This window comes from Contarinia nasturtii, unplaced genomic scaffold (assembly GCF_009176525.2).
Source record: "Contarinia nasturtii isolate CC-2019 unplaced genomic scaffold, AAFC_CNas_1.1 Cnas_scaffold_1037, whole genome shotgun sequence".
NCBI classification, from domain to species: domain Eukaryota; kingdom Metazoa; phylum Arthropoda; class Insecta; order Diptera; family Cecidomyiidae; genus Contarinia; species Contarinia nasturtii.
In genome coordinates, this window is record NW_022198383.1 from 7,060,803 (window position 1) to 7,086,122 (window position 25,320).

Below are 25,320 nucleotides of genomic sequence, written 5' to 3' on the forward strand. Positions count from 1 at the left end.
ACAACAACAACAACAACAACAACAACAACAACAACAACAACAACAACAGAATCCTATCAATATTCATAAAGCATAAACTTTATCGTCTCTATTTTTCTATTTATCCAATCAATAAGATTAAGATATTAAAATTGGAACATTGTAGCATGGTTGCGAGTTGCATGTAGTGTGTACAATATATTGTGCATTTTGCACAATAGCAGCATTATTTATTGGACGTGTGCCACAGTCAAGATGTAACAGTATCTTTTTACTGCTTGAATGCTTATTATTGCATGGATAATGGATAAGGAACATTAAAAAAAGAACGGAGATAACAAAATTCTGCTGATATATACGTACAATTCTCAAAGATCGACGTTTCGTTCTTCGTTCACTTCTCGTTGCATTGCAAAGCTTCACGTGATGCAACACTTTTATAGAAATCTTCTTTGCTGCTTCATATCGAAGATGCTGTTTTTTTTTTTTTGACAAAAGTGATACTTCCTAGTTCTATAAAAGATGTTTCCGATGGCCGTATCAGCTATTTTTATCGAGAAAATATTTACAAATCATAAGACATATGAATCGTTGCGGCGAAAGAGTAGCTCTTATTTTTCTGCAAATAATGCTGCAACATGAAGTTTTTTTCACACGGTTTATTTGTTGTAATACAACAAATAAACTATTCATAAAAAACTTTATGTTGCAGTATTATTTGGAGAAAAATAAGAGCTACTCTTTCGCCGCAACGATTCATATTGTCGACGTTTGTACCAAACAATTACAAAAACCTTTTCTGAGAAGTTTTGAGAATCGGAGAGATTGTGAGTACAAACGGATGACAAAATAGCTATTGAGATTTTCTTGAGTAAAGTGACAAGAGACTTTGTATGATTGAACAAAATGCATTGACAAATGTGTGCATACAATGTTGAAAATTGAATTTATTTGATTTTATTATCTCTGTACAAATGAAAGAGCATCTAATAATGTGTCCATTGGATCGATGATTGTTGATATTTAATAGAAAAATCATGTTTGACACGGAAACACGCATTTGACAGCATGGCTTATGCCAAATCTATTTTGTATTCGCATGAAATATATTCTCGATGACAACATTGCGCTGCGTTTATTTGTCTGTGTTAAATATGCCCAGCATTATGTTGACAAACTTTTTCATTCGAGCTGTAACAACAACTAAAAATTAATGCGTTCGTATATTGGCTCATGTTTTCCGGGCGATATAATATTCAAAGTGGTTATGTGTGAAGTGTTTCATTTGCACATGTAATATGCAAGCGAACAGTATATATCACACAGGAAATGTGTGGAAGTGATTCTCCCATCGCGCTTGCCTCTTATAACACACACTGTACATTATAGGATTGAAGCACTTGTTTGTTCGGCTTGAATTACCATTTAAACAAGCCAATTTCGGCGGGTATCGTTTTATATTTTAATGACTTTATCAATCAATCAACCCTTCGAAAAATTGTTCGGTAATGAAAGTCTGATAATGACAAGTGATTTCTATGTGGCAGCAGTCAACAAACACCCAATTTCAACAGTCACATCAAGCACATGCAAATTTCATTTTGTGTAAAAACATTAACGACCGAATACCAACATTTGAAGAAAAAAACAAAACGATTCGTTTCGAAATTGTTTTCACATTAGTCAACACACATTTCAGGACGGGTGGGCAAAATAATGTTGTATGTAAAATGGTTTGTTTAGGCAATAAATGGAATTCTATTCGTTAATTATTTATGTCTATCAGTTGTCGTCGGTTATGAGTCACACATTCTCGGGTGACTGTTGCCAGAAAATATTATTTACACAATATTTTGGTGGTTTTTTTTTCTCTGGCATGTATGCAACATCATTCAATATGCAATCTAATTCTTCTCCCCCAACACATTTTGGCCAACTGGATTACACGAACATTGATTAATGTTGCCTCTTCGCACACCAAGCGAGCGAGAAAAAAAAATGCCTTAATTTAGAAAAAAATTCGTTTTTGTCACGCTGTCGATTATCATCTGCTGACGAGCCACATGGTTGAGAGCGCGGTTGAGAGTTATTTGTGGTGCTCAAAATAAACGATGTAATTTTTCGTTTGTCGAATGATGCAAGCGCGAATTCAATTGCGGCGGTCACTGAGCACTGAATGTTATCAATATTTATATATTTTTTTTCGTTTCATTTATTCACTCGACAAATGGACTCATGAATTTCAAATTTCTATGTTTGATAATGTTTTTTTTTAAAGAAAAATTTATAGCTAGACTAGAAAAGCGTCAAAGCAAAAAATATGAGCTCGGCAGGATATTAAATCATTCGAACAAAAAGATGAGATAAAATGATGCGAAAAAGGGAGTCGTATGATAATTTATGTATTTCGAATGAAACAGCATGAATGCAAAAATACGATTGCGACACCGACGACAATTTTTTTTATTGTCATTTCGATTCGAAGCTATTTTTATATCGAGCGAGTTTTGCAAGCCAGATTGTTTTCCGAGCAAGCGACCAAGAGACTGGCTCAATTGTTTCGCATTGTTCTTGTCTCTTGTCTAGACGACCGATGAATTTTTTTCTCTTCTCTTGTCAAACAATTTGTAATTAAAAGTTGAAAACTCGAACTTTGCAATGATGATGTCGATTCAAAAATACCCGAGGCATTTGCACATCCATTTTAAAGTTATTATTCGGTGTCGGTATATTTTTGTTTCGGAAATATTAGAAAAACATAAAGCTAGTTGCAATGCTTGTTCAATTCAATTTCAACAATGTTTTTTTTATTTGGGTGTGTTCTGTAATTGTGTGTGTGTGAGTGGAAAATCTTTTAACAATTTTATTAATATAGTTTTAAAAAATGTAGTTAATCCAATACTAACCAATTGCTGTTTGTTTTGCGTTTTCTCTACTTTTCGTTTTAGATACAAAATGGCGATGGATGGATTTGGGACTGTATTTGCATCGCATCAATAAAAATTCTAAAGTGTGTGATAACAAACTGATTCAAACTGAAAATATTTTTGTGCACTAATTGTAATTGCTATAGCAACAATACTCATTGTAACATGTATAGTTAATTTTTTCGTTAAAATTTTCATTTTCCGAACATCGTTCCATTTCACTCTCAAGTGACACTGAAGTGCTTGTTGTTATTAAATGAAATTCAACAAAGAAAAACAATGTAACCATCGTTGCATCGTAAATTGCTTAAATATATAGTTCCACAATGAAATTATGTGCAACGTTGTCAATATAAATTAGAAGAGAAAAAGATAATATTAAAAAATTGCGGCGAACTATATTTTTGCCATAGTTTACTTAAACTTCTCTTATTTCACTTTCGTAAGAATAAGACAGATTTTACGTTCGTATGATCGTTTGAGAGAGAAAGAGAGAAATGGGTAGAAAGGACCAAACGAGACTGTGCCGTATTTGACAATAATGTTCAGTAAAAGAGTTTTTGTCGAAAGATAACACAAATTATAAACGAGCGCTCGTTTCGAAGTAAATAAACCGTTCAATTTTCGTCATTCGGTTGTAAAAGTAGAAAATGGAAACAATAACGACTTTATTTTGAGTGGACATAATATCTCTCCGTTGAGAGAGAGAGAGTGAGACAGTTGATAATGGGTTTTCGTGTTGGTTTTCATTTGTCATTTTCTTAACTACCTGACGATCTGAAAGCCATTTTTGCTGAATGGCAGATAGAAAGAAATTAAGTATTATCGCGCTCGTTTACAACAATTCACAGAATTGTTTCATTTTCGCAAACGATGCGTGCATTTATCGACTTTAATGGCGACAATTTTATCTGAACATTACATTTCGAATGTGTATTGACATTTTTAGATGCACTACTATTCTCAGCTGGTTGATTGTTGATGCTGCTTCAAAACACCATCTCAAAAATTATAATTATATGATCACAATTACATTTGAATGTTGCTGCTGATGGAAAAATCATCCATTTTATTATTTAAGATATTATTTATGGCAACATTGTATTTACGGGTGATGGCAAGCGTAAAGCAAATTGTAAAATGCGATGGATATGATCAAATGATATCGTTAAGTGATACGACAACAAAAACAAACATTATTTCTCCGGAGATCCAAACGGTATGGGTCAAAGGGACGCAATATAAATTATCTAGCAATGAATCTTAAGCAATTATTTTGCCAGCGAATTGGTGGTAACAATGTATTGTCAAAGCTTTTTTATGTTCTATAGCTGCTGGCACTCATATCGCAAATGATCAAGCAGTGCAACTGTATTATTGCGCATTTGAAAATTGAACCTAAGTGCAATCTAAAATTAAGGGACATTTCATTTTTTTCGTTTTGTTGTTACCAAACATTAGTGCACTTAACATCAATATGAGAATGAGATGTGTGCTCGATATAAAAACAATGCCATTGTCGCATCGTGCAGATAGTCACTTATACTTTCAAATATGCTTCAAAGTTACAATACGGCTTGGTGTCACACGGAGAGTGCCTGTCGACAAAACAAAACATACAATTCGAATGCGTCATCACTGTGTCAATGCAGGCTTTTTTTTATTTCGAAGTGTGCCGAAGAAACGAGAGATCGTATAGAATCAAATTGGGGCCAGCTATAGTGAGATAAAAGTATATGAGATTTGAATTTATTGAAAGGTGAATCTCAGCAGAACTGTAAGCAACTCACCGTCATATGCTTCATCATTTTATTCTCATCTTTCTCTCATCTTTCTCTCTTTTTCCCCTCTCTCCCTTTCTCTATCTCCTCCTCTCCCTCTCTCCCTCTCGATTGTCTCTACCTTTGTCGCGCAAGTGTATTACTGTAAGTTGCAGTCGAACACGTCAGTGCATGTAAAGTGTTAAATGGCTATTAGAAAAACAACCATGAAAATAAATGCATTCGAAAATGCGATGTAAAATCAACGTTAATTGTTGCTCTCAATCGACACAAGCAAACGATCCGACTGTTGAAATTATGACGATGTTGCGGCAAATTTAGATTTCGAAAGAAAAATAACTATAACAAGCGCCTGTCGTGTCGAAAATGTGTTATTTTCAATTTTCGATTCTCCGTCAACAAACGGTTTTTTTATCATTTCGTCTATGTTTTGTCATTATTGTTACTTTTTTCAAGTAAAAAAATCCACACAAAACCTCGATCGAATTTGATTCTATTTTTGAATTTGTCATATTTACATTTGTTTTTTAAATTTGTGGCACGTCGTACATTTGGATGTAATAATTTGATGGTAATCGTTCGACACGCCACGTGTGTATTTCAATTTTACGATCAGTTTTTTTTATTGTGATTCGGCAATAACACGTAATAGCAATTCGATAGTGCACAAATAAACATTAATAATGATATAAAAATATGATTTATATGTACATATCGTTGAAAATAGTTACAGTTTTTTTTTGTTTTATCAAGGCTTCAGCTATTGTTAGTGTTTTTTGATGAATACATTGTGCAGCATTGTGACTGATTGAAAATTTAAAAAATAGGATATATTTTTTCATTTTTTTCTTTCAATGTTACAGTCAGTGTAATAAAAAACAGGGTTTAACGACATATTTTCGAAGTAACCGAAGAAAAGGAATCGAAGTTCGAATGATAAAAATTGTTTAGTGTTTGCGCTCGCGCATTTTCATAATGGCTGTTTCATTGGAATTGCAATTATAGTGTATATGTGTGTGTGAATACCTGTGACTTGGTGGTGCATAAATGTGAAAAAGGCGGGATAAAAAAAATGATGACTGACACATATCTTTTTTTATTTAAAATAAATAAATAATACAATTAGACATGCCAATAAATAAATGGTGAGTTAACCAATGTGGCCAATAACATGGCTGGTACACAGGCACAGAGACCCACAATCTCTCAGCATGAGGGTACCAGTGCTACACGTCTACGAACCAATCGAACAAATGCTCAACAACAACAACACTCACAAACGACTGGTATCACAACGACAACACAAAGTGGCTCGAATTCACAATTGCAAACGCAGCAACACCCGAACACGATCGGCTGCACTTCGTCCAGTGGAAACGGTTCCACAATTGCAATATCGACTATCTCGACTGCACCAATTCCAAGTCGAGTAAGCATAATCCATATATGTTTTGGTAGATGTTGAAAATAACGTGCAGAATATACTATGCCAACATTTTGATGAGATTTCGCAAAAATAAAAAAAACAATGAATGACAACCAATTTTTTGCGAAATCTCCTTGAAATTCAATTTTTCCTATTGTTTGTGTGTTTGTTTGGTTTTTTTTTTTTTTGGTTTGTTTACTAACATAAAGAATACATTTTCGTACTGCAGCAATTGCTTGAATCATCACAAATGCTTCAACAGCCTCAGCATGTCGAAATTGTACTCAACGATGACAACGACGATGCTGAGCAAATTGCCGCCGAAAAAGATGCCGCCGGTACAAAAAAGGTTCGACATCGGCGTCATAAACGTCCGTTTTACAGACGTGTCTTTAATTACATAAGAAACGCTTGGACTGGAGTTAATTTCTCATCGTCAAACGGTAAATTTACTCACATCTATTTCCTTTCGATTCCATTCTCTAATTTTTTGGTTCTTTCATTTTTGTTTTGCATATTTTCATAATCTAAGCCTTTTTTCTCAACCAATAAAAACAAAAGTTTGTTTGTAGTTTTATAAGTTAATTCGATTTAAACGTGCTAACTAACCAATCGAACGTGCTTTAATAAACAATTTTATTCTCAATTTTTGGAATACTAACTGTAACAGTTTTACGGCGAAAATTTTGAAATACATTTGATGATTCGTGTAAAAAGTTTTCGAAACAAAAATACTAAAAAAATATAGTTCATTTGAAAAAGGTGTTTTGTTTGGGCCGAAAAACGAAAAAAATACAATGTCTTCTTCTCCAAATTGAGTTTTTAAAAACAAAAATCTGCGATGGATGTAACACGTTCCGACATTATGAGTAAAGTAAATATTTTTATTTTTGCAAAACTAAAGCGTACGCTTCAATTAAACAGCTGTACATTTTGTCTGAATGACTGAATTTTCGAAAGTTTTTTTATTTTATTTGCAAAATTCACTCTTTCGGAACGTGAAAAATGTGAATTTGTGGCATTTCTTTCTCACGAAAAATGAATGCATTTACTGCTTACAAAAAAAGGAACTACATTCTTTACCATGTTTTATTTTTATTACTTAATTTTCACAAAATGAACATTGAGCACAGCATAACATGCATTGCATATGGCATCGTGTCTCTCACTCTGCCATACACATAGTCTATGTGTATATTAAAACATATCGCATCAATTTATCACGGTTTAAACTCAACATGTTGTGCTGCTCTCTCCTTGCACAAACCACAAAAGTTATGTCTATATGTTCGAAAAATTGGCCGTTCGTACATATATTGGGTGCGCGAACGAGGTGAATGGTATGCAATTTTAAGCTCGTCATCATTTATTTCGAACGGTTCCGGCAACAAATTTTAATTACACACAGCTTTCAGTTTTATTTGCTTTTCATGAACGCGCATGAAGTCGTACGTGTGCACATTACTAGGGTGTTAATGTTGTGTGCGTGTCGGTGCACACGAACACCGGCACCGAAAACCAATCTGTTTCGTTGTTGATCAACAACGATCTATATTGATCTATGAACCACGCTCAATGTTTTCCTTAAATCTCGACCAAAATGCACCGAGAAAGAAAAAATATTCCAATAAACACGTCTGTTTTTAACGTTGCAATGAATCCCGAACTAAACATCGATTTTAGTAACACATTAGATTGCTTTTGAATTGAACAACAATTTTTGTCAGAGATTTATATTACGTTCAATTTCGAAGCGAAAAACAAACGGGGCGATTTTATTGCAAAATGGTCTCCGATTTTGATAGTGAGTATTTGTGCGCGCCAAAAAAAAATAGCAAATGTAATCAAAATCTACAACCAATTCATTCGATTCCATTCAAAAAAACAAAAACATTCATTTCGACGAAACTGTTATTCATAAGGTTTTATTTTTAACCGTAAATTCAATAAACAGCTTAATGAAAATGTTGAACAAAAAGAATCAATTCAATTGAAATCAACGAAAAAAGCAGCAAGTCCAATTATTACGTCAATATTGAAGTTTAGTGATGCATTTCGCTTCGATGGTTTATATATCGGTGGAACGAAAAATCAAAGAAAACTATTGCGATCGGTTGATTCATGCATTCGTTTGAAGTATACTAATTGCAAATATATTATTTGTGGTATTTGTGTGTTTTATTTCTTTATATCCATGCTATATTTCAACGTACCATATTCGTTTAGAGGAAACTGCATTTAAAATCACCGTAATTCACTCTTTCCGCTCCTTTGGGACTGAATTTAAGCGAATATAAAACTTAATAACATTTTATAACCAGTGTGAGAAACTGTGTCGGTTTTTTGAGACAAGAGAAATTATTCATATGCCAGAGTTACCGTTTTTTATATTTCGTAAAATTCTCGAAATCGAATGTGGATTTTAAAAATGAAAAACTCAGAGAGTAAACCATTTTCATGGAATTTGTAATCAATATTTACTCGTACAATGATTGTTAAAAAAAGCAATTCAATCAAAAAGAAAAAAAAGAACCAAATTCAATTCATTGAATTTTGATGGAATGAAAATGACCTTCCGATCCATTGGATGCTCATGCTCAGCCTTGATGGAAGTCAGTTTTCCATTATGTTATTGTTCTCGTTTCCTTTTTTTTTTTGATAGTAGCAAAAATGAACTATGCGAGAGAAAAAACTTAAAACACAATGTGAATGCTTTTTCTATGAAATTCAGTATGCGTCAGATGAAATTGCAGTATTCTTTCCATGTAGATTGTTGAAAGTTGAAGATACATCAAGAACCAAATGGATTCGGTAACTGAAATATTCATGGAATCGGTCATGCGTGAATTTGCACCGAGAAAAAGAGAGAGAGAAAGAGAAAAAAATCCATAAAGTTTTTCGAGTGCATTTGCATCTTTTCATCTTCCGGCTAGGAGAGAATAATTCCATTTAATGTGTTTTATTGCTGTTACGGTTTTTGCTTAGTAAATCGTAGAATTTGGAATGTGGTCTAACAAGTGGCTACAAACCACATCACATCTGCTTGATTTAACGTGCGCAGCTTCCTTATATTTGCATACAAACAACGAGAACGGAAACCACAAATATATTTTTCGCGGTAAAAATCTTTGGCTTTGATGAAAAATAATTTCCATTGTGGCGATCATGAGAACTGAATTTCTCTCTGTGTTTACAAAGCGCTCAGCTTCACAATGGAAAATAATTTGAAATGTGAACTTATGAGCAAGAAAAATTAGCTCAATTTTATTATTTTTCAAACCGAAAAACCAATGAACTAAATTGTTTTTAAGAGAATTTTACAGATTCTGCGAAAACCAACTTGGTTCTTTGTTTTGAATCAGCTTATTTCATTCTCAATAAGTTCTCCCAAATCTCTTCAGACCTTGAATAATATTAATCGAAATTCAATAACTACAAACCACAAAATGCTTGAAAAATGTAATATATCGATGGTGAAACACATTTTTCCATGTCCATTTTTCATGTCATGCGTCTTGGTCGTCATCTATTCATGGCACACGGTCATGAAATAATAAAGAAAAATTGTTGAAAAATCGAGCAGATGGACGAAGAACTGCACAAAACTTATATCTCATACATATTTCATGACCCGATTATAAATGTCACTCAATACGAAGATATAGTGTTTTGGACTCGAAGGAAATTGATTTTGGGTATACCATCAGCATCTTCTGCCAATGGCCAATGTTAAGTGAAACTGACAAAATTCATAAAAAAAACCAATGGCAACAAAAAGGGGCGAAACGGAGATCAAATCTATAAATCGAAAGAATGAAAAAAAACGTACATGTTTTATCACATGCTTAATGGAGAAGACAGTCGAAAAAAGTGTAAATAAAAATGGGACCGAATTGAAGTGATTTCTTTTCGGTTTTTATCACATGTTGCACGCATTTTCGCGTCATTTGCTGCGCTACTTTCTTCTTCAATTTGAATTGAAACGTTTTTCTTCTCTTTCAACAATTCTGTTCTTTTTTTTAAATGGAGACATTGTTTGGTGAAATAAAATTATCTTAAACTTTGAATATCTCTGCGTTGCTTTCATGCTTTGGTTTTTTTTAAGTTTGAATTTTTAATTCTATTCATTTGCAAGTGCTTGAAAAAGTTTCGACACAATGCTTTCATAACAAATTTCCAGTCGAAAATTCTTCGAATACAAAACCTCAATGTGGGATATAAAACGTGGTAAAAAGTTAAATTCCTACCATTAGAACTTATAAAAAGGTCACAACGGTCATGTAAATAGATAGCATTTTTCGCTGGAACGTTTTAAATCGACAAAGACCAATTTCCGCGTAAAAAAACGCTGAAATGTGTTTATGGTCTCAGCACGTGCGCCATTTTTATAGCTTTTTTATGAATTTTAACGATTGCCATTAAAATATTCGCGTTAAGTAATTGCCATTGCTTCTCTATACGACATCTTCAAACAAACGGGTCGATATTGCCCGTGAGGGGAGGCTGAATTCATCTTCTTTTCCATCTAAATTTTAATTAGATTTGACATTCATAGAAGAATTGTAAATGATAAAAAACGCTTGGATTCATTCAAAGTCGTCAAAGAAATAAGACTTTTCGTACACAATAGACACGATCATTATGTATTAATAAGCGTTCACTGCTCACAGCCAAAGCTCACTTCAATGCACTGAAATAAGGAATAGAATCACTTATTTATGATTCATAATCTGAATTATTCCTACAGTACAAAAAAAAGCAGAGATTGCTCTTTTCAACCATATGGATCTCTCTTTGCATTGCTTCTGAATATTGGTCTGTGGTATTTAAACTTTTGAATGTGAATCATAAATAATTTCGTTGGTTGGTTTGCAGCTCAAGTTTTGTTAGACGGAATTGTTCAACCATTGCAATCTTTTTACGTACAAAATAATAATAATAGAGAAAACAACGAAGAGAGTGAAAAAAGGTCATACATTTTACCAGAGAAAGTTTTTCTAGTTAATATTTTTTGGTAGGTACGAAGGTTTTGGCTTACCACGGTTTGATTTTCATTTGCTCCACATTTCGAGCTTTTTTGCCTCTTTCTGTACAACATCACCGTAAACTTTCATATTGTTATTGAAGGACACAAACTTTGTTGAACTCTGAAACGGACAAATCTTCCGAACACATATCGAATCGGAAATAGAGTTTTCGATATAGAATGTGACTGGATTAATGTTTTAGATTATAACGAAACTGAATCGATTTCACATCAATAGATCCCAATACAAAACTCAATGGCTGCGCCAGCAAATGATACCAACAAATAGATACATAATATAGTGAAGTTGTTGATTGAAAAATTCAATTGGTTGCACAACTTGAACCGTGTCCATTTCATTCATTTGCTGTTGATTAAACCTTACGCTTGACAGTGATATGTATTGGTTTATTTAGTTGTGTGCAGTGTTGGGACATGTACCCATCAATGCTTGGTCGCTTTGACATGGCGAGAATTAAAATGGACATCTCTCCGTCGCAGCCCCCGTATGAATGTTATTACCACTTTGAAATATTCTGTCCAAAAAAAATGCTTGAAGAATTTCAGCTTCGAGCCACGTAAACTCATTTACCTCATTTCATGAGTTGGTTTTATCGATGGAAATGAAATTTCATACGTGTGTTTGTGTGTGTTTATTGATATTTCCGATTATATTCGTTCCAATTCACACGATTTTTCACAGAATCCGATCGACCGACACATATGGCATATTGGTGTAAACAAAAGCTTTTGATAGCAAACCAGAGATGCATTTGATTTATAGCGATGCCACAATATTTCGATTGCATGTTTCCTTTTCCATCTCGTTTTCGAATTTTTTTGGTCACGGCGATACCACTAAATGAATTCTTACAGGTTGTCTGCATTAAGCCGCTTTTCAAGCGATGTGATATTTATTTTATTCTCAGTCAATAGTATTGCAGTTGCAAACAGGAATGAATAAACCATGCACACAAAAGTCAAATCGTTTATTATTGAAAATAATAATAAATAAACCACATGAAAGTATCTCTCAAGAGGATTCGGTTTGATAAATTGCTTTGCCATTTTTAATACAGTGTGGCCGGATGAAAGAGCTAGTTTTTTTTGAACGAGGAAAAAACCTGTAAAAATTGTTTTCAGTACAATATATTTTCTCTTGGCGTTTCTGCAAATTCCAATGGCGTTGAATGCCTTGGGTGGATTTTTAAAAATCTTCAAATTCTCCTGGTAATTAAATCAGAAGTTCAATCAGTATAAAATGTTTGTCGATCCAAATTCTGTCTTGATTACGTGTCTGAAATGATTTCCTCAGCATTAATATCGTAAGCCATGCCTTAGGCATTCATCTACATATTAGCTCTCATCAATATATTTTGAATTGCATAATTGAATGCATTTCAATCATAAAGTGATGTGCACATAACGGATGCATTATCATCATCGCAGCCATCGTGAATGTTTGATGAAGCCAAACATATATTACGTAGACACACACACTTAACGCTGTCGTTGATAGGCTGTTTGACATAGAATGTTATGTATGTGTGTGTGTTTTCCTTTGTTTGCCTGCATCAGAATACATTCGAATCAATTTTATACTTGGAATTTTTTTCTCCTTGGAATTCACTTTATTAAGCATCCTGATAATATGGCCTCTTTATGATCGAATGATGTTAAGAGAATATATGTAAAATTAAACGATGCATATAAACTGTTTTTGATAACATTTCTCTTCTCAGTTGAACGGATCAGTTACATTCCATACACGCCTCTCACCGCTACATTTCCCGTTCCATCACCGAAACGATTTTAAATTATGCATTCAGAAAAATATGAATTATAAATACTTAGATGATGTTGAAGATGCTGTCAAAAGAAAATAATAAAATCTATAGTTAAATAGATTTGTTTTTATCGTTTCGTCGAACAGCGATTGAGAAGAAAATCATCATCGGTATGCGGATATTATTACACTTTCGAATGAATGCAGTATCTACGACTAGGGGCTTAATACGGCACAAAAATTCACAGGAATTCACGTAAATCCACACTTTTGAATCGAATGGTTATTGATGAGTTCGGTGAATTCGTGTGAATAGAATGAAATGTGTCAAAGTAATAAAGTGAGGTTATGATAACCGCAATATTTTTTAATTTATTATTTTTTCAATATTTCCGATTGTTTTCGATAGAAAATCGCTCAAAATTGAAAATAAAATTAATTTTTATTAAAAAAATATAAAAAACATTTACAATTTTGTTAAACAAAATATAAATATTGCAGTAATTGCCAGCAGAAACTATTCACCACTATCTCACATATTTGAATGAAATCGCCGTAGAATTCACTGGAATTCATTCGTTTGCTGAAAAATTCAGTTAACTTAGATATTATTATAGAATTCAGTCGTTGAAAATTTTGAATTAAGCCCCTTAATCTATATCATGTCGTGATGGGAATGTCGTATACGAGAACATGTGTGTATGTACGAAGATGTTATAAAAATGAAATGCAAAAGATAAAACAAGTGATTGAGTGGCAGACTTAAAATAATGATATATATTCAATAAATGAAATCCATGCATTTACATACACGTATTCGAGTTATGAAATTCATCAACGAGAAAAGGGAATATAAATTCGCTAGAACTTTTGTTGAAAACACACATAAATCGCGTTCTTTTCTTTTCCATGTAATTTCAAGGAATTTGCCGTCAAGTTTAAGCACAAGCACGTCGATTTCGAATATCTTGTTTTTGAAACTTGAACTGGATCACAACTGTTGTATTTGATTTGTAATTTGAAACGATTATATTTAAGCATTGTTCTAGCGTGCTACAGCAGCATGCATATGAAAGGCAAGTGAAAACTTCAGTAATTCCATCTTTTCTAAAAAGAACTTTTACTCTTAAACAACACGAAATGGTGAGCAAGCACAAAGATGAATTCAATTGATTTGTTTTTGTGCTTGTAAGTTTTTCCATGTTCTTTTGGTTATTTTTCGGTCGTGTGACTGCAAGTAAACGTCAGTTGACACTCGTGTCGAGAATTCCGTTCGTACGTATTTCGAAAAAAAGACGCATTGTTCATTTAACATTGCTATTTTTACATGGTACGCGCCATTCACACTAAAGACCTTGACATAATACCGTTTTGCTCTGATGCTCTGCAGCTTCGTTGCTCAAGCACAATACATGTTGATCTCATCAACGCAAATGAAAGTACGAAGGAAAAAAAAACCTAATGCTAATACACAACCCGAAAAAAACAGCAGCAAACGAAATTGAAATGAATTCGCCACATTTTGCTCATTTACGGGTTCGCACACCCGACCAACGGCGTAAATTTGTCGTTCGTATCGTAGCTCTCTCGCTACTTTTCACCACATTATTTTTTTTTTGAAATAGCTTCAAACGGAATTATAATTGTGTTTTTCATTTCGGTGATTTTACGACGAAACGAGAAAGTCAACGAACAAAACTAAACACACAGCAGCAGCGCACAGCACAGAAAATGTCAAATCCCGTCTTTCATTCATTTCCACTGTTTTTTTTTCTCTGTCTGTTTCAGTCGCTGTGTTTGTAATGCAATTTGTGTACTGAATAAGTTAAAAACTACATAGATTCACATCGGTTTGCCATGAATACGAGGTAACGCTCAAAATTAATTCGATGGAAAATGTTCGAAAAGTTCTTCTACGCTAACAAAACGTAAAATCACATTGAACATTTGGCGAGATCAAACGCGCACAAATACCAATACGAAATGTATTAAATGCAAATGCTGATTAATGAAATAATTAATTCAATGCCAAAATAAGCGCGTACTTTTCCAATCTCATACACCATTGTTAAATGCTGGTTCGATAACAAATGGTACATACGCTCACACTCTCTCTCTCCTCCATGGCTCTAATTGTTTAGCATTGACCGTAAAAAAAAACTACTATATCAGACAGAGCCGATGTTACATGGTGCTTGTTGTACGATAAGCTCCTTAAAGTGAATTAATTTACCATTTGTTGGAATTTCATTGATATTGTTCGAAATACGGGCTTTTGTATTAATTATTTTGCATTCAATCGACACAAACAAGAGTGCGCATTAGGGTGTTTCCACATGGAAAATATTAAAAAGTGGCTAGTATCATTTTGAAGAGCGTAAAATTCTGTATAAGATTATTTGATTTTCGATGCTGATTGGTCGCCGATGTCACTTCCTGGACTAAAAACACATTTTTAAATTGATTTCATGTCGCATTCACGCCAGAATGAAATTATAAGATTGAACAAAATTAAAAATATGAAATATAATTTTAGTATCAATATTATTGCTTAAATATTCAAAAAAAGTAACACAAAAACTAACAATTTTACCACAATAAACCAAAACAATGCAAAATCGCCAATTCATTTGACACATAACCTGTCATTTGTCATGCGTAAGCGAATCACGCTTCAAATGTCATTCTGTCAAATGAATTGGCGAATTTGCAATGTTTTGGTTTATTGTGGTAAAATTGTGAGTTTTTGTGTTACTTTCATTAATATTTAGGCAATTATTTTGATATTAAAATTATTTTGAGTGTTTTTAATTTAGTTCAATCTTATATTTTCATCAATTACAGATTTTGGCGTGAATGCGACATGAAATCAATTTACAAATGTGTTTTTAGTCCAGGAAGTGACATCGGCCACCAATCAGCATCAAAAATCAAATCATCTTATACAGAATTTAACGCTCTTCAAAATGATAATAGCCACTTTTTAATATTTTTCATGTGGAAACACCCTAGTGCGCATGCACTCATACAGCCAAGTTCAAGCGAATAGAGGAGGTGAAAAAAACTAATGGCATGTAATAGGAGTTCCATGTACTATCCTAATACGTAATTATTGTGTATTTTATGTCTAGACATGTGGTTTTGTTGATATCGAAATGTCTAATATTCACCGCACTCACACGGCTATTGGCAGGAGATCAAGCTAAGATTTCAACCGAGCATCGTTGAATTTGCAAATAAATTCGTAAAATATATCAAAACACATATTTCTTGTTTACGCAGCTGTCGATTTAATCGGATTTCAGAATTAATTCTGAATATGTTCTGACCGACACGTGGCTCCGGTCAAGTAGTGATTTTCAAAGCAACGTGTGCAGAGAGAAGAAGAGAACAAAATATGTTGTTTCGTTTCGAATATTTACTTTGTCAAATTGGTTTCGGTTTCATTTTTCCATTTTGGTTTAATGTAATTAGATTGCCAATTACAACATTGCAATGGTTAAATTGATAGTTGATGCATGATTGTTTCTTTTTTTTTTCATTTTTATTCTTTCCATTCAAGTTAATACTAACAATGGACCTTTTACTAATTAAAGCATGACCAATTCATACCACACACCACCTAGTTGCGACCCAACCAATCCGAATACAATATTGAATGTTACAAACCACAGAAAGCAAATGCATTCGCAATTACAATTTGATTGGATGCATACATGATTTTTCAAGATGCGACCAAAAACATTTGGATATATCCACAAACACACACACACACCGAAATGGTGTTGGCGATTGCACGATTATGTGTTCTATTTCTGCATGTTCAAAGCAACACATCAAATGTCAGAAATATCTGGCCTGGTGTATCAGAGCGTGTATTTTTCAAATTTAGAACTCAATGGGTGATGTGTGTATGCTTTTTTTGTTCGTTTCATTCCTTTTTTTTGCCTCATTTTCTGTTTACGTTTCAATTCAAACATTTTGGCTGTTCTGTTCCCGTGCTGATAAAAAAGAAGCGTGAAATTGTGAGCGTATGCATAATGGTATGGGTTTTTGTATGCTTGTATGCGTTGGCATGTTGTGAACCCGAATTAAATCGGACATATCTGACAATATCCGATACAGATATCAGTATCTCGACTTTCACGCAAGCGGCAACAGCTGTTTTGTGTTTGAAATTACAACAGCATATTTGTCACACAGCAATCGACAGCGTGGTGATTGTGTTTTTGTGTATGTGTCAAAACAAAAGTTGTAACTCTTTGTACATGAAGTGCATTTTGATGCAAGTGAACTCCTTTCCGATCAGAGTGTCAAGCAATGAGAATGCGCTCCATTCACTCGCGCGTTCATAACTTATGACCGTCATTGATTTATGGCACTCTTGCGTTCCGTTTTATTTATAGAAACCGAAACTGATGCGTTTCATTCATCGCAATTGTATTATGTGAATCTGAAATTGAAGAACATTGAAATCGTTAGTGTTTTGGCAATTGTTCGGCAAAAAGTGAAAATCATTTGTAAATATTTGTTTGTTTGAAAATTCTTGAGATTATTCAATTGATTTAATCGAGCTTTGTGCACCAGAAAGCCGTACTCATGAAAATACAAAGGTTACCCGTAAAAGCGATAGGTAATGCAATGTAGTTTATACCATGAATACCAGCACAGTGTAGTGTTAATTAATACCATTGAAATATTTGATCTTGATACAGAGGTTGCGTCGGAGTCACCTGTGCGAAATCAAATTGAAATTTTCCATTTTGCGAAACAAATGGTGAAACTTGTTGATTTCACTATAAGAGATAGTAAATTTATGTGTTGGCATTTCCGACGATTACACATTTATTGAAATGTTTACATTACCAACAATTGGCCATTTAAATGCCATCGGGTTGACACAAAAGTGCAAGAGAAAATTGGAGTCAAATTTGTTAGTACATCTGAAATTTATGGGTGAGGTGGCAAATGGCAAAATTGGCAATATGGTATTTGGATGAGTTCCAAAACTGCACAGAAAAAAGCGAGAAGAGAATCGTTGTTGAATTGAAAAAGTCGTTGTGCAAACAACCGTGAAAATATGGATTTCTCCAGCAAAAAAAAAATGTGTAGATAACGATTACACTTCCATGTAGTTCTTTTCTTTTGAGCAGCATCATATTTGTTTTCCTTGTTTCTTTCTTCCTTCCGTTCTTTTTTTATAAATATTTATAACTTTCATAAATTGTTTTCTCACATTTTCCGTTTTTTTTATTGCCACAGATTCCGAATTAGAAGAATTAGAAACAACACCACGCTATCGCCCGGATTCACTAAGTGCATTAAGTCGGTCAACACGTTTTTCCGAAGCAGAAATCAAACGAATTTACCGTGGATTTAAGGCCGAGTGTCCAACTGGCGTTGTTAAAGAGGATACTTTCAAAATTATCTACTCGCAATTCTTTCCACAAGGAGGTTTGTATGCATATTTTCCAATCATGATTTCCAAGTTTTCTCTGTTTCGGTACTGTCGTAAGGGAAAATAGAGAGAGAGATAGGTATGGCATTCAATTTATCGTGTTCCATCGACAAATTTCTTTCGGCTACGAAATTTCATTCTTCTCTCTATTCGTCGGTGTTAACAACGGGAATTAGTTAAAGGTATACGTGAACGAAATGACCGAAATGGTTGCGTCGTTAAAATTAGATGCGGAAAAGTTGAATATATATATTTAGAGAAAATAGAATATTTTCGGCATATACATGCACACTAATCCATAAATTCTATAATCACAATTCACCAGAAAATGTTGGAATGTAAAACATGACCAGCTATGTTTACTGATCAGAATTCATCGCAGTGTTTGTGCTATTTCTTTTTCCCGGACTTGTATTTCTTGCAGCTATAAAATACACGAAACTAAATAATTTACTTTTAAGGCAGGAGATTTAACGACAAGAAACGAAAAAAAACCATACTAAAATTGAAACAAAAATAATAGAAAAAAAGAATTACTCCGGTTGATAGTAAAAACAGCGGATCTGTATTTTAAATACAAAAATGTGCAACACAAATGTAATAAATGCTGCTGTCGTATTGCATTTGCTATGAAGCAAGTAAATTTCATGCGAACAAAATACAAACATAAATTCGTTAAAATACAAACTATGGATTTGCAACCGTCTTGTAAATGCACATTCGCTACCATTTTTTGATTAAATAAATTTCGCTAGATTTCTGTTTGAAATTTATATGAAAATTCCGTTTGCATTTGGTTGCTTCAGTGAATTTCTTGTGTTTTTATTGTTGGTCGCGTGATTTTTCTTTTTCTTCTAATTTGTAGTTCACTCACAAGTTTTGTGACGTGTAAACCCGTAAGCAGTTCTCACAATTTCTTGTTTATTAAGCAAGCAATAAAGTGTATAGAAGCGTCTCTGCACACAAATGGACGGGATGAAAATCGTGCATAAAACACGTTTTACACGCGCCAACAAGAGGATTCCATTTTTTATAGACGCCGATCATTTAATTTACTGTTCAGTTTGTTAGCTGTAAATAATACTTGTTTCATCTTTGAAACGTTCACACTTGTTTGTATGCGCCGAGAATGAACGGTAGCAGCAGCAATTGGTGCATTTTAAAAAAGAAGGTTGCACAAAAAAGCAAAACAAAAAACGATAAATCATCTCTTAGATCGCTTTGAACACATGCAAGTGACAAAGTGTATAGCCGATCTAGCAAAATAAAAGTGTAAACACATTTAACATTCCAATGCACAGAGGCATTAAATCACAAATCCCAAATTCCGTTCGAAGATAAAGATATTGGCTGAAGAATCCTTGAAAACGAATGCCATTCCATGAACTCAGAGATATTTAAAAGTAGCTCAGATAAAATAGAAAATCATAAAATCCCAATTTTACGCGAAATTGTTGCGTTTTTCTTTGAATTGAATCAAATGAAAGTTCCCAGAAAATACATTGTCATTCGTAATATTAAAATTGCATGTTATTTGTACTTCTCGGTGGACTATAATAAGTGAATTTGATTGATGTAGTTATCGTTTGATACATATATTACTTTTTGAAATCAATGTTGAATATCTCGTGGATTTTTTTACGTGTCTTTGTGTAGGTAATAACAATAACGAAAGGACCATAGCGATTGCAACAACTTTTTTCCAATTTCTACACTCAATCAAAAAATGATTATTGGAATGTCAAAAGCTGATGCAATCACCTGCATTCGCAGTGGTCATGTGCGTTTGTGACGCATATCAAAATATAAATTGTCTGTGAAATCGATTAAATGTGGATAAAAGCGCATCCTTTGTCAGATTTATGTGTGTGTGTTTTTTTATAGATTCAGCCGAAGTCCGGCTGATTTATTTCGTTTCGATTTTGTGTCTTTATTTAATTAGTAAACCGCATAGAGATTTTATTGATCAATTTCGTCAAGTGCACACAAATTATGTAGCACTCTTAATCGGTTTCAGTCTGATATTGTGTCGCAACGGTTGTGTTGAGCGCCAGCGCACACATTTATCGTCATCGCATTCTTGTCTATTCATTCGTAATTATGTTCTGCGGCTGAAACCTTTTGATGTGTGAATTGCGTTTTCGATTTAATTTGGTGTCATACGGGAAAATTGAATTAGGTTTTCATCAGCTGTGCATCATCATAACAGTTATAAAATATGCATATTACATATACAGCATATAAATCAGGCCGGCACGGGCATGTATTCTAAGTAACATAAAGTAATTAATGGGTTCTTGTTCGTCACTCACTAATAAGTATATATATACACATCCATATATATATTTATGGAACGAAATTGATGCACAACGTACACGAATTGCAGTATTATAACACCTACCGTAGACAGACGTAGGGTTCACACTGAATATATATTAACACACATCAATCAGAGTGCAATTGTCATTTATCATATCTCCGTGGGAAATTTAGATTTGTTGTTGGGCATTATATTTGGTCTGCATTAATCACGCACACATTCACCACTTTTAAAACCACCAATTTTCAAATGAAAGTGGTCTTACGTCTTTTAGATTCAGACAATTCACTGTCCATGGACCAAAATGGTTTATTATTAATTTTGTAAAATTGATCCATTTTAATTGATAGACATTTTTTTTCGAAATATTTTTGTAGCAACAACAATTAATTAATACCAGAAATTTGCTGAACCAAAATTCATTTATTCGTTTTTCTTTTCTTCTTCGTGTTTGTTTTTTTGTGATTTGTGTGTTGTTTTTGATTGAACGCGCTATTTAAACCAGGAGAAATAACCGGAGGTAATGTGATAATTGCTTTTTCCAGCATATGATATATTGTATAAAAAAAAACAAAATCAATTTCGTAATCTGCATTCATTCCTTTGACCGGAACTTTCCATATTATATTCTTTTTCTTTTAGTCCAGTTGAAGTTCACTTTTAACGCTCGTATATACCCATTTTCGGTTCAAGTTTTTCTCTCACACACACTCTTTACTCTATATACATATGTTTATTTTTCTTTAAAATAACGTAACTATTTTGCTTATACTTTGATCAATCGAATATTAAATAAGCTCTTCTACATATAGAATATTTTCATGTATATTCTGATTTTCCTTTCGCTATTTATTACCTTACATAAATAATTTGTTTTCTTTTTTTTAAATAAAAAAAAAAACGCTTTCAATCAAAGCCAAATTTGCTCATCGCTTTCTTCGAGCTTTGATCTTGTGTATGTATTATAAAATATAGATATGCCTTTCGTAATTTCTATTCGCTACTTTCCTTACCATATCACTATATTTATAATAAATTACGAATACGCAAAAATAAACAGAGCACAAAAACGACTCAAAATGAGTTGTGCATAACCGAAAGCCAATTGCAAATGGAATGAATTCAACTGAAGAATGTTATGTAATCTTAGCTCGTCTCTTGTTCTCAAATGCTCTATACGACTACATAAATATCTCCATATGATTCATTTCATTTTTGATTCAATAGTAAAAAGTTTTTAATATCGAAACCATCTCTCATCAAATATTCGCTATTTATTCATGTAAATTCTTGCATCGCGCTATCGTATGGGTGTGTGTGTGTACAATGTGCATTCAGAACATACTCACCAAATAGATAGAATAGTAAATACACAATATTCGCTACATTTATTAGCCACTTGCATAGAAAATACAATCCAAACACAGCTTCTCTCGGTTTCTTCTGAAGTTTGATTTATTTAATTCGTAGTAATATTTGCACTGTCACTTGTGTGCAGCTCAACCTTGGAACATTTTCCCGAAAATGCATGAACATGGGAAATTAATATTATTTTTAGTTCGAACGTGATTTTATCCATATTTGTGCGTAGCATTGTGTATCATTAAGATAGTTTCTCTTTTAGTCCTCTATTCATTTCTTATATATTTCAGTAGTCGCTCCAAAGTAGTCAAAAATTTATTATCGCCGTATTTCATTGTCATTTATTTTAAAAACTTTTCGTATCTTTCTATTCTGATATCTCATTACTACAAAACAAACGCATCATTAGTTCTTCGAACATGCTTTCATATGAAGTTATAGCTAAAAACTCATCGTCTCTTTTCTCTCATGAACCACTTTACCCAAGAAAAATACGGATCGAAACAAATCACTTCACAGTTCACAGGCGAAGCCTTTCCGTACGTGACTCGATCTATCTCAAGCCTTAATTTACTGCTGAATTGGATTTATACGGGGTGAAACAAAAAAAAAATTACGAGAAACGAAGCATGAAGTCAATAAAAATCTGCCGAAAAACCGCATTCGGAATCATCGACAGTATGTGTTTAGGCAGAATGAACACGAAACAGCAACATGGAGAATATGTGGTGCGTGTGTGTCACATAAAATGTCGTTGATATTCTTTGGATATGATCCAAGTGTTTCGTCATTATTTTCTGGTTTTTGCCATAATTTTGTTCGTTCTTAAAATCTCCTTAACTCTGATATGTTATGCAATTAATTATGACCAAAATCACCGTAATTTGTTACACCAGATAGAACCAGCTCTTGCCTTGAGATTTTTCATCTCTTCGTGTCTACTTTGATGTGAATGTTACTTTTTGAAATGAGCTCCACTTTTGATTAAAATGATGGCTGCATCAATACATCAGATCATCATGGTAGTGAATGACCTTTTTCGGTTTCCACAAACCCGTCGATAAATGATGTCGTCAATGAACGAACACGATGGTTATATCATTTGATATGTATACGATGCGAGACGATACAAACGTCTCAAGGCACGCACGCGCCTCTGTATGTGTGTTTTCTACTTAAATTGATGTTAGCTCCATATTATATTTTGAGTTAATTGATAGCCACGTTGATGTCATTCTATTTATTCATTCATTACGTTCGCTGTTGTGGAACAGAACATGTACGTCAGGAGCATTGAAAGTCGGTCGGTCTGCCCTATCGTTTTTAGTGAGTGTGCATGGAAAGATGAATGACGAGACAAGCATTAACAGGCACACGTATTCGTGAACGATATTGAAAGATAAATTATTTATGTGTTATGTGTGTCTATATTTTGAGAATGAGCACTAATCGAGCCAATGTTCAGAAAACTCTCTATATTCTAATTCTATTCCTCTTTTGCCTTAACGCTCCTGATGAAGTGCCAGTGGCTAACCGAAAAAAATGTCAAGCTCACTGGCATAGCATGAAAGTACAGAGGAAATTGAAAGAGACCAAAGAAGATTTCGCAGATACCCGCATCCAACTTAAGGCATTACATTCTGCCCAGAGACCATACATCCAAATGTCACATCCTTAGTTAATGTATTCGAATGAAATGAGATCCAATGAAAAAAACGACACTGAGCCCTATCGCAAATAATGTTTGAATTGCTTGGGGCTTTTGGAGCAAGCATAACATCCACGACGATGATGATGGAAATGTAAAAAAGCGAAATTGCGGTCACCAAAAACAACAAAATGTGAACGGATTTGCCACATATCGACCACGACGATGCATGGTGGTTTGGCTATTTTATCCCTTGCTCACAATTTTCACATCGGCTCTTCAACAAATGAACTGGCGATTGTGTCTTTACCTTTTTGATTGTACTATCTTACAATCAACTAACATTACATCGTGACAATTTTTATATGTTCGGATGTGTGTGTGTGTTGGTCTGAGTGTTTCAATGACAAATAACACAGACTATGTACGCGTACAAATGAAAACGAAGTCATCGTCGGTCAATAATACATTATTTGAGATTCGTTGCGCTTGTTATGTCTCCTCATTCATCGTAATCATCGGCACCATACACAATAGCACACTGTCTTGTGTTGCTTTCTTTGCTTCGACTTCTCGGTTCAATCTATCCTTCGATAATTTTTGTTCTTGACATGCTTACGAACCATACAGAGTTTTGGTGGAAAACGCAACAAATGGCGCGATATCCACTCACACAATTATGAATGACAAACCAGCAAAAATACAAAATTTTGGGTCAAGTATCCTCATCACATGTACGTAATAAGTACTAATAGAAAAGAAATTTATATCCGTTTTTTTATGAACACCGTTCAGTCTCGTGTGCTATCGCTTCCAGCGAAAGAAGTACTTTATGTTCGTTCTTTTCATGTTCTCATCGTGCTTGTTCGCCATTGTGCCATATAACGCAAGCAATCTTTATGGATTTCGACATAGAATATAGTTTATAATACATATTGGTAATAAAGACATCGTTGGGAGCCGATGTTTCAGAATAGAATTGCCAACTACGAAACGGTCGCTCGATGTTCATGGTACACAATAAGTTGAGTATATCGATTTGGGATTTATTTTGCAGAAAATACCATTCTCAGAAACGTATGTAGTTTTTCTGATGTTTGTTTTTGGGTTAAACGAAAATCGTCATAAAAAAACCCAAATTAGTCCTAAAAAATACAAAAATAGTCCTGAATAATCCGAAATTAGTCCTTATAAAAAACAAAAGTTGTCCTAAAAATTACTTCAAAAGTTACATAAATCATCCTAAAAAGCCTGAAATTTGTTTGAAACGACATTGCAAAAAAACAAAAAATGTCCTTAAAAAAACAAAAAACGTCATAAAAATGTTAGAAAAGTATTTAAGAGTAAATTCGAATGGAAATGTCAAATTTGCAAAATCGTAACTTTGATTAATTTAATGAAAAGTTCAAAACCATTCAAATGGAACCGGGGGTAACTTCATTGGCATTACTTAACAGAATAATTGTATCCGTTGGAATAAAAGCGGGAATACAGAAGCGAACTTTGAACAACGCAGCTGAAATAAAGAGGCTTACGTACGCAAGCTGACTTTTCCGCATGGAACCGAAATTTTGGGAATAAACTGAAATTATGTTCTATGTATGGTT

General features: G+C 33.6%; 1 protein-coding gene across 3 annotated transcripts in view; it reads left to right on the forward strand.

The window, feature by feature from the left end:
• The window catches only part of LOC116343627 (Kv channel-interacting protein 4), a 92,908-nt gene that overhangs the window by 53,557 nt on the left and 14,031 nt on the right, over positions 1–25,320 (forward strand). The window contains exons 3-7 of one of the 3 annotated variants that reach the window (XM_031771814.1): positions 2,928–2,989; positions 5,551–6,116; positions 6,343–6,556; positions 18,188–18,379; positions 21,209–21,223. In XM_031771814.1, the coding sequence (XP_031627674.1) occupies positions 5,859–6,116; positions 6,343–6,556; positions 18,188–18,379; positions 21,209–21,223 (679 nt within the window). In that variant the 5' untranslated portion in view covers positions 2,928–2,989; positions 5,551–5,858. Of the gene's footprint in view, positions 1–2,927; positions 2,990–5,201; positions 5,259–5,550; positions 6,117–6,342; positions 6,557–18,187; positions 18,380–21,208; positions 21,224–25,320 lie in introns of those variants that run through there. The other 2 variants (XM_031771815.1, XM_031771816.1) reach the window with 2 other exon arrangements.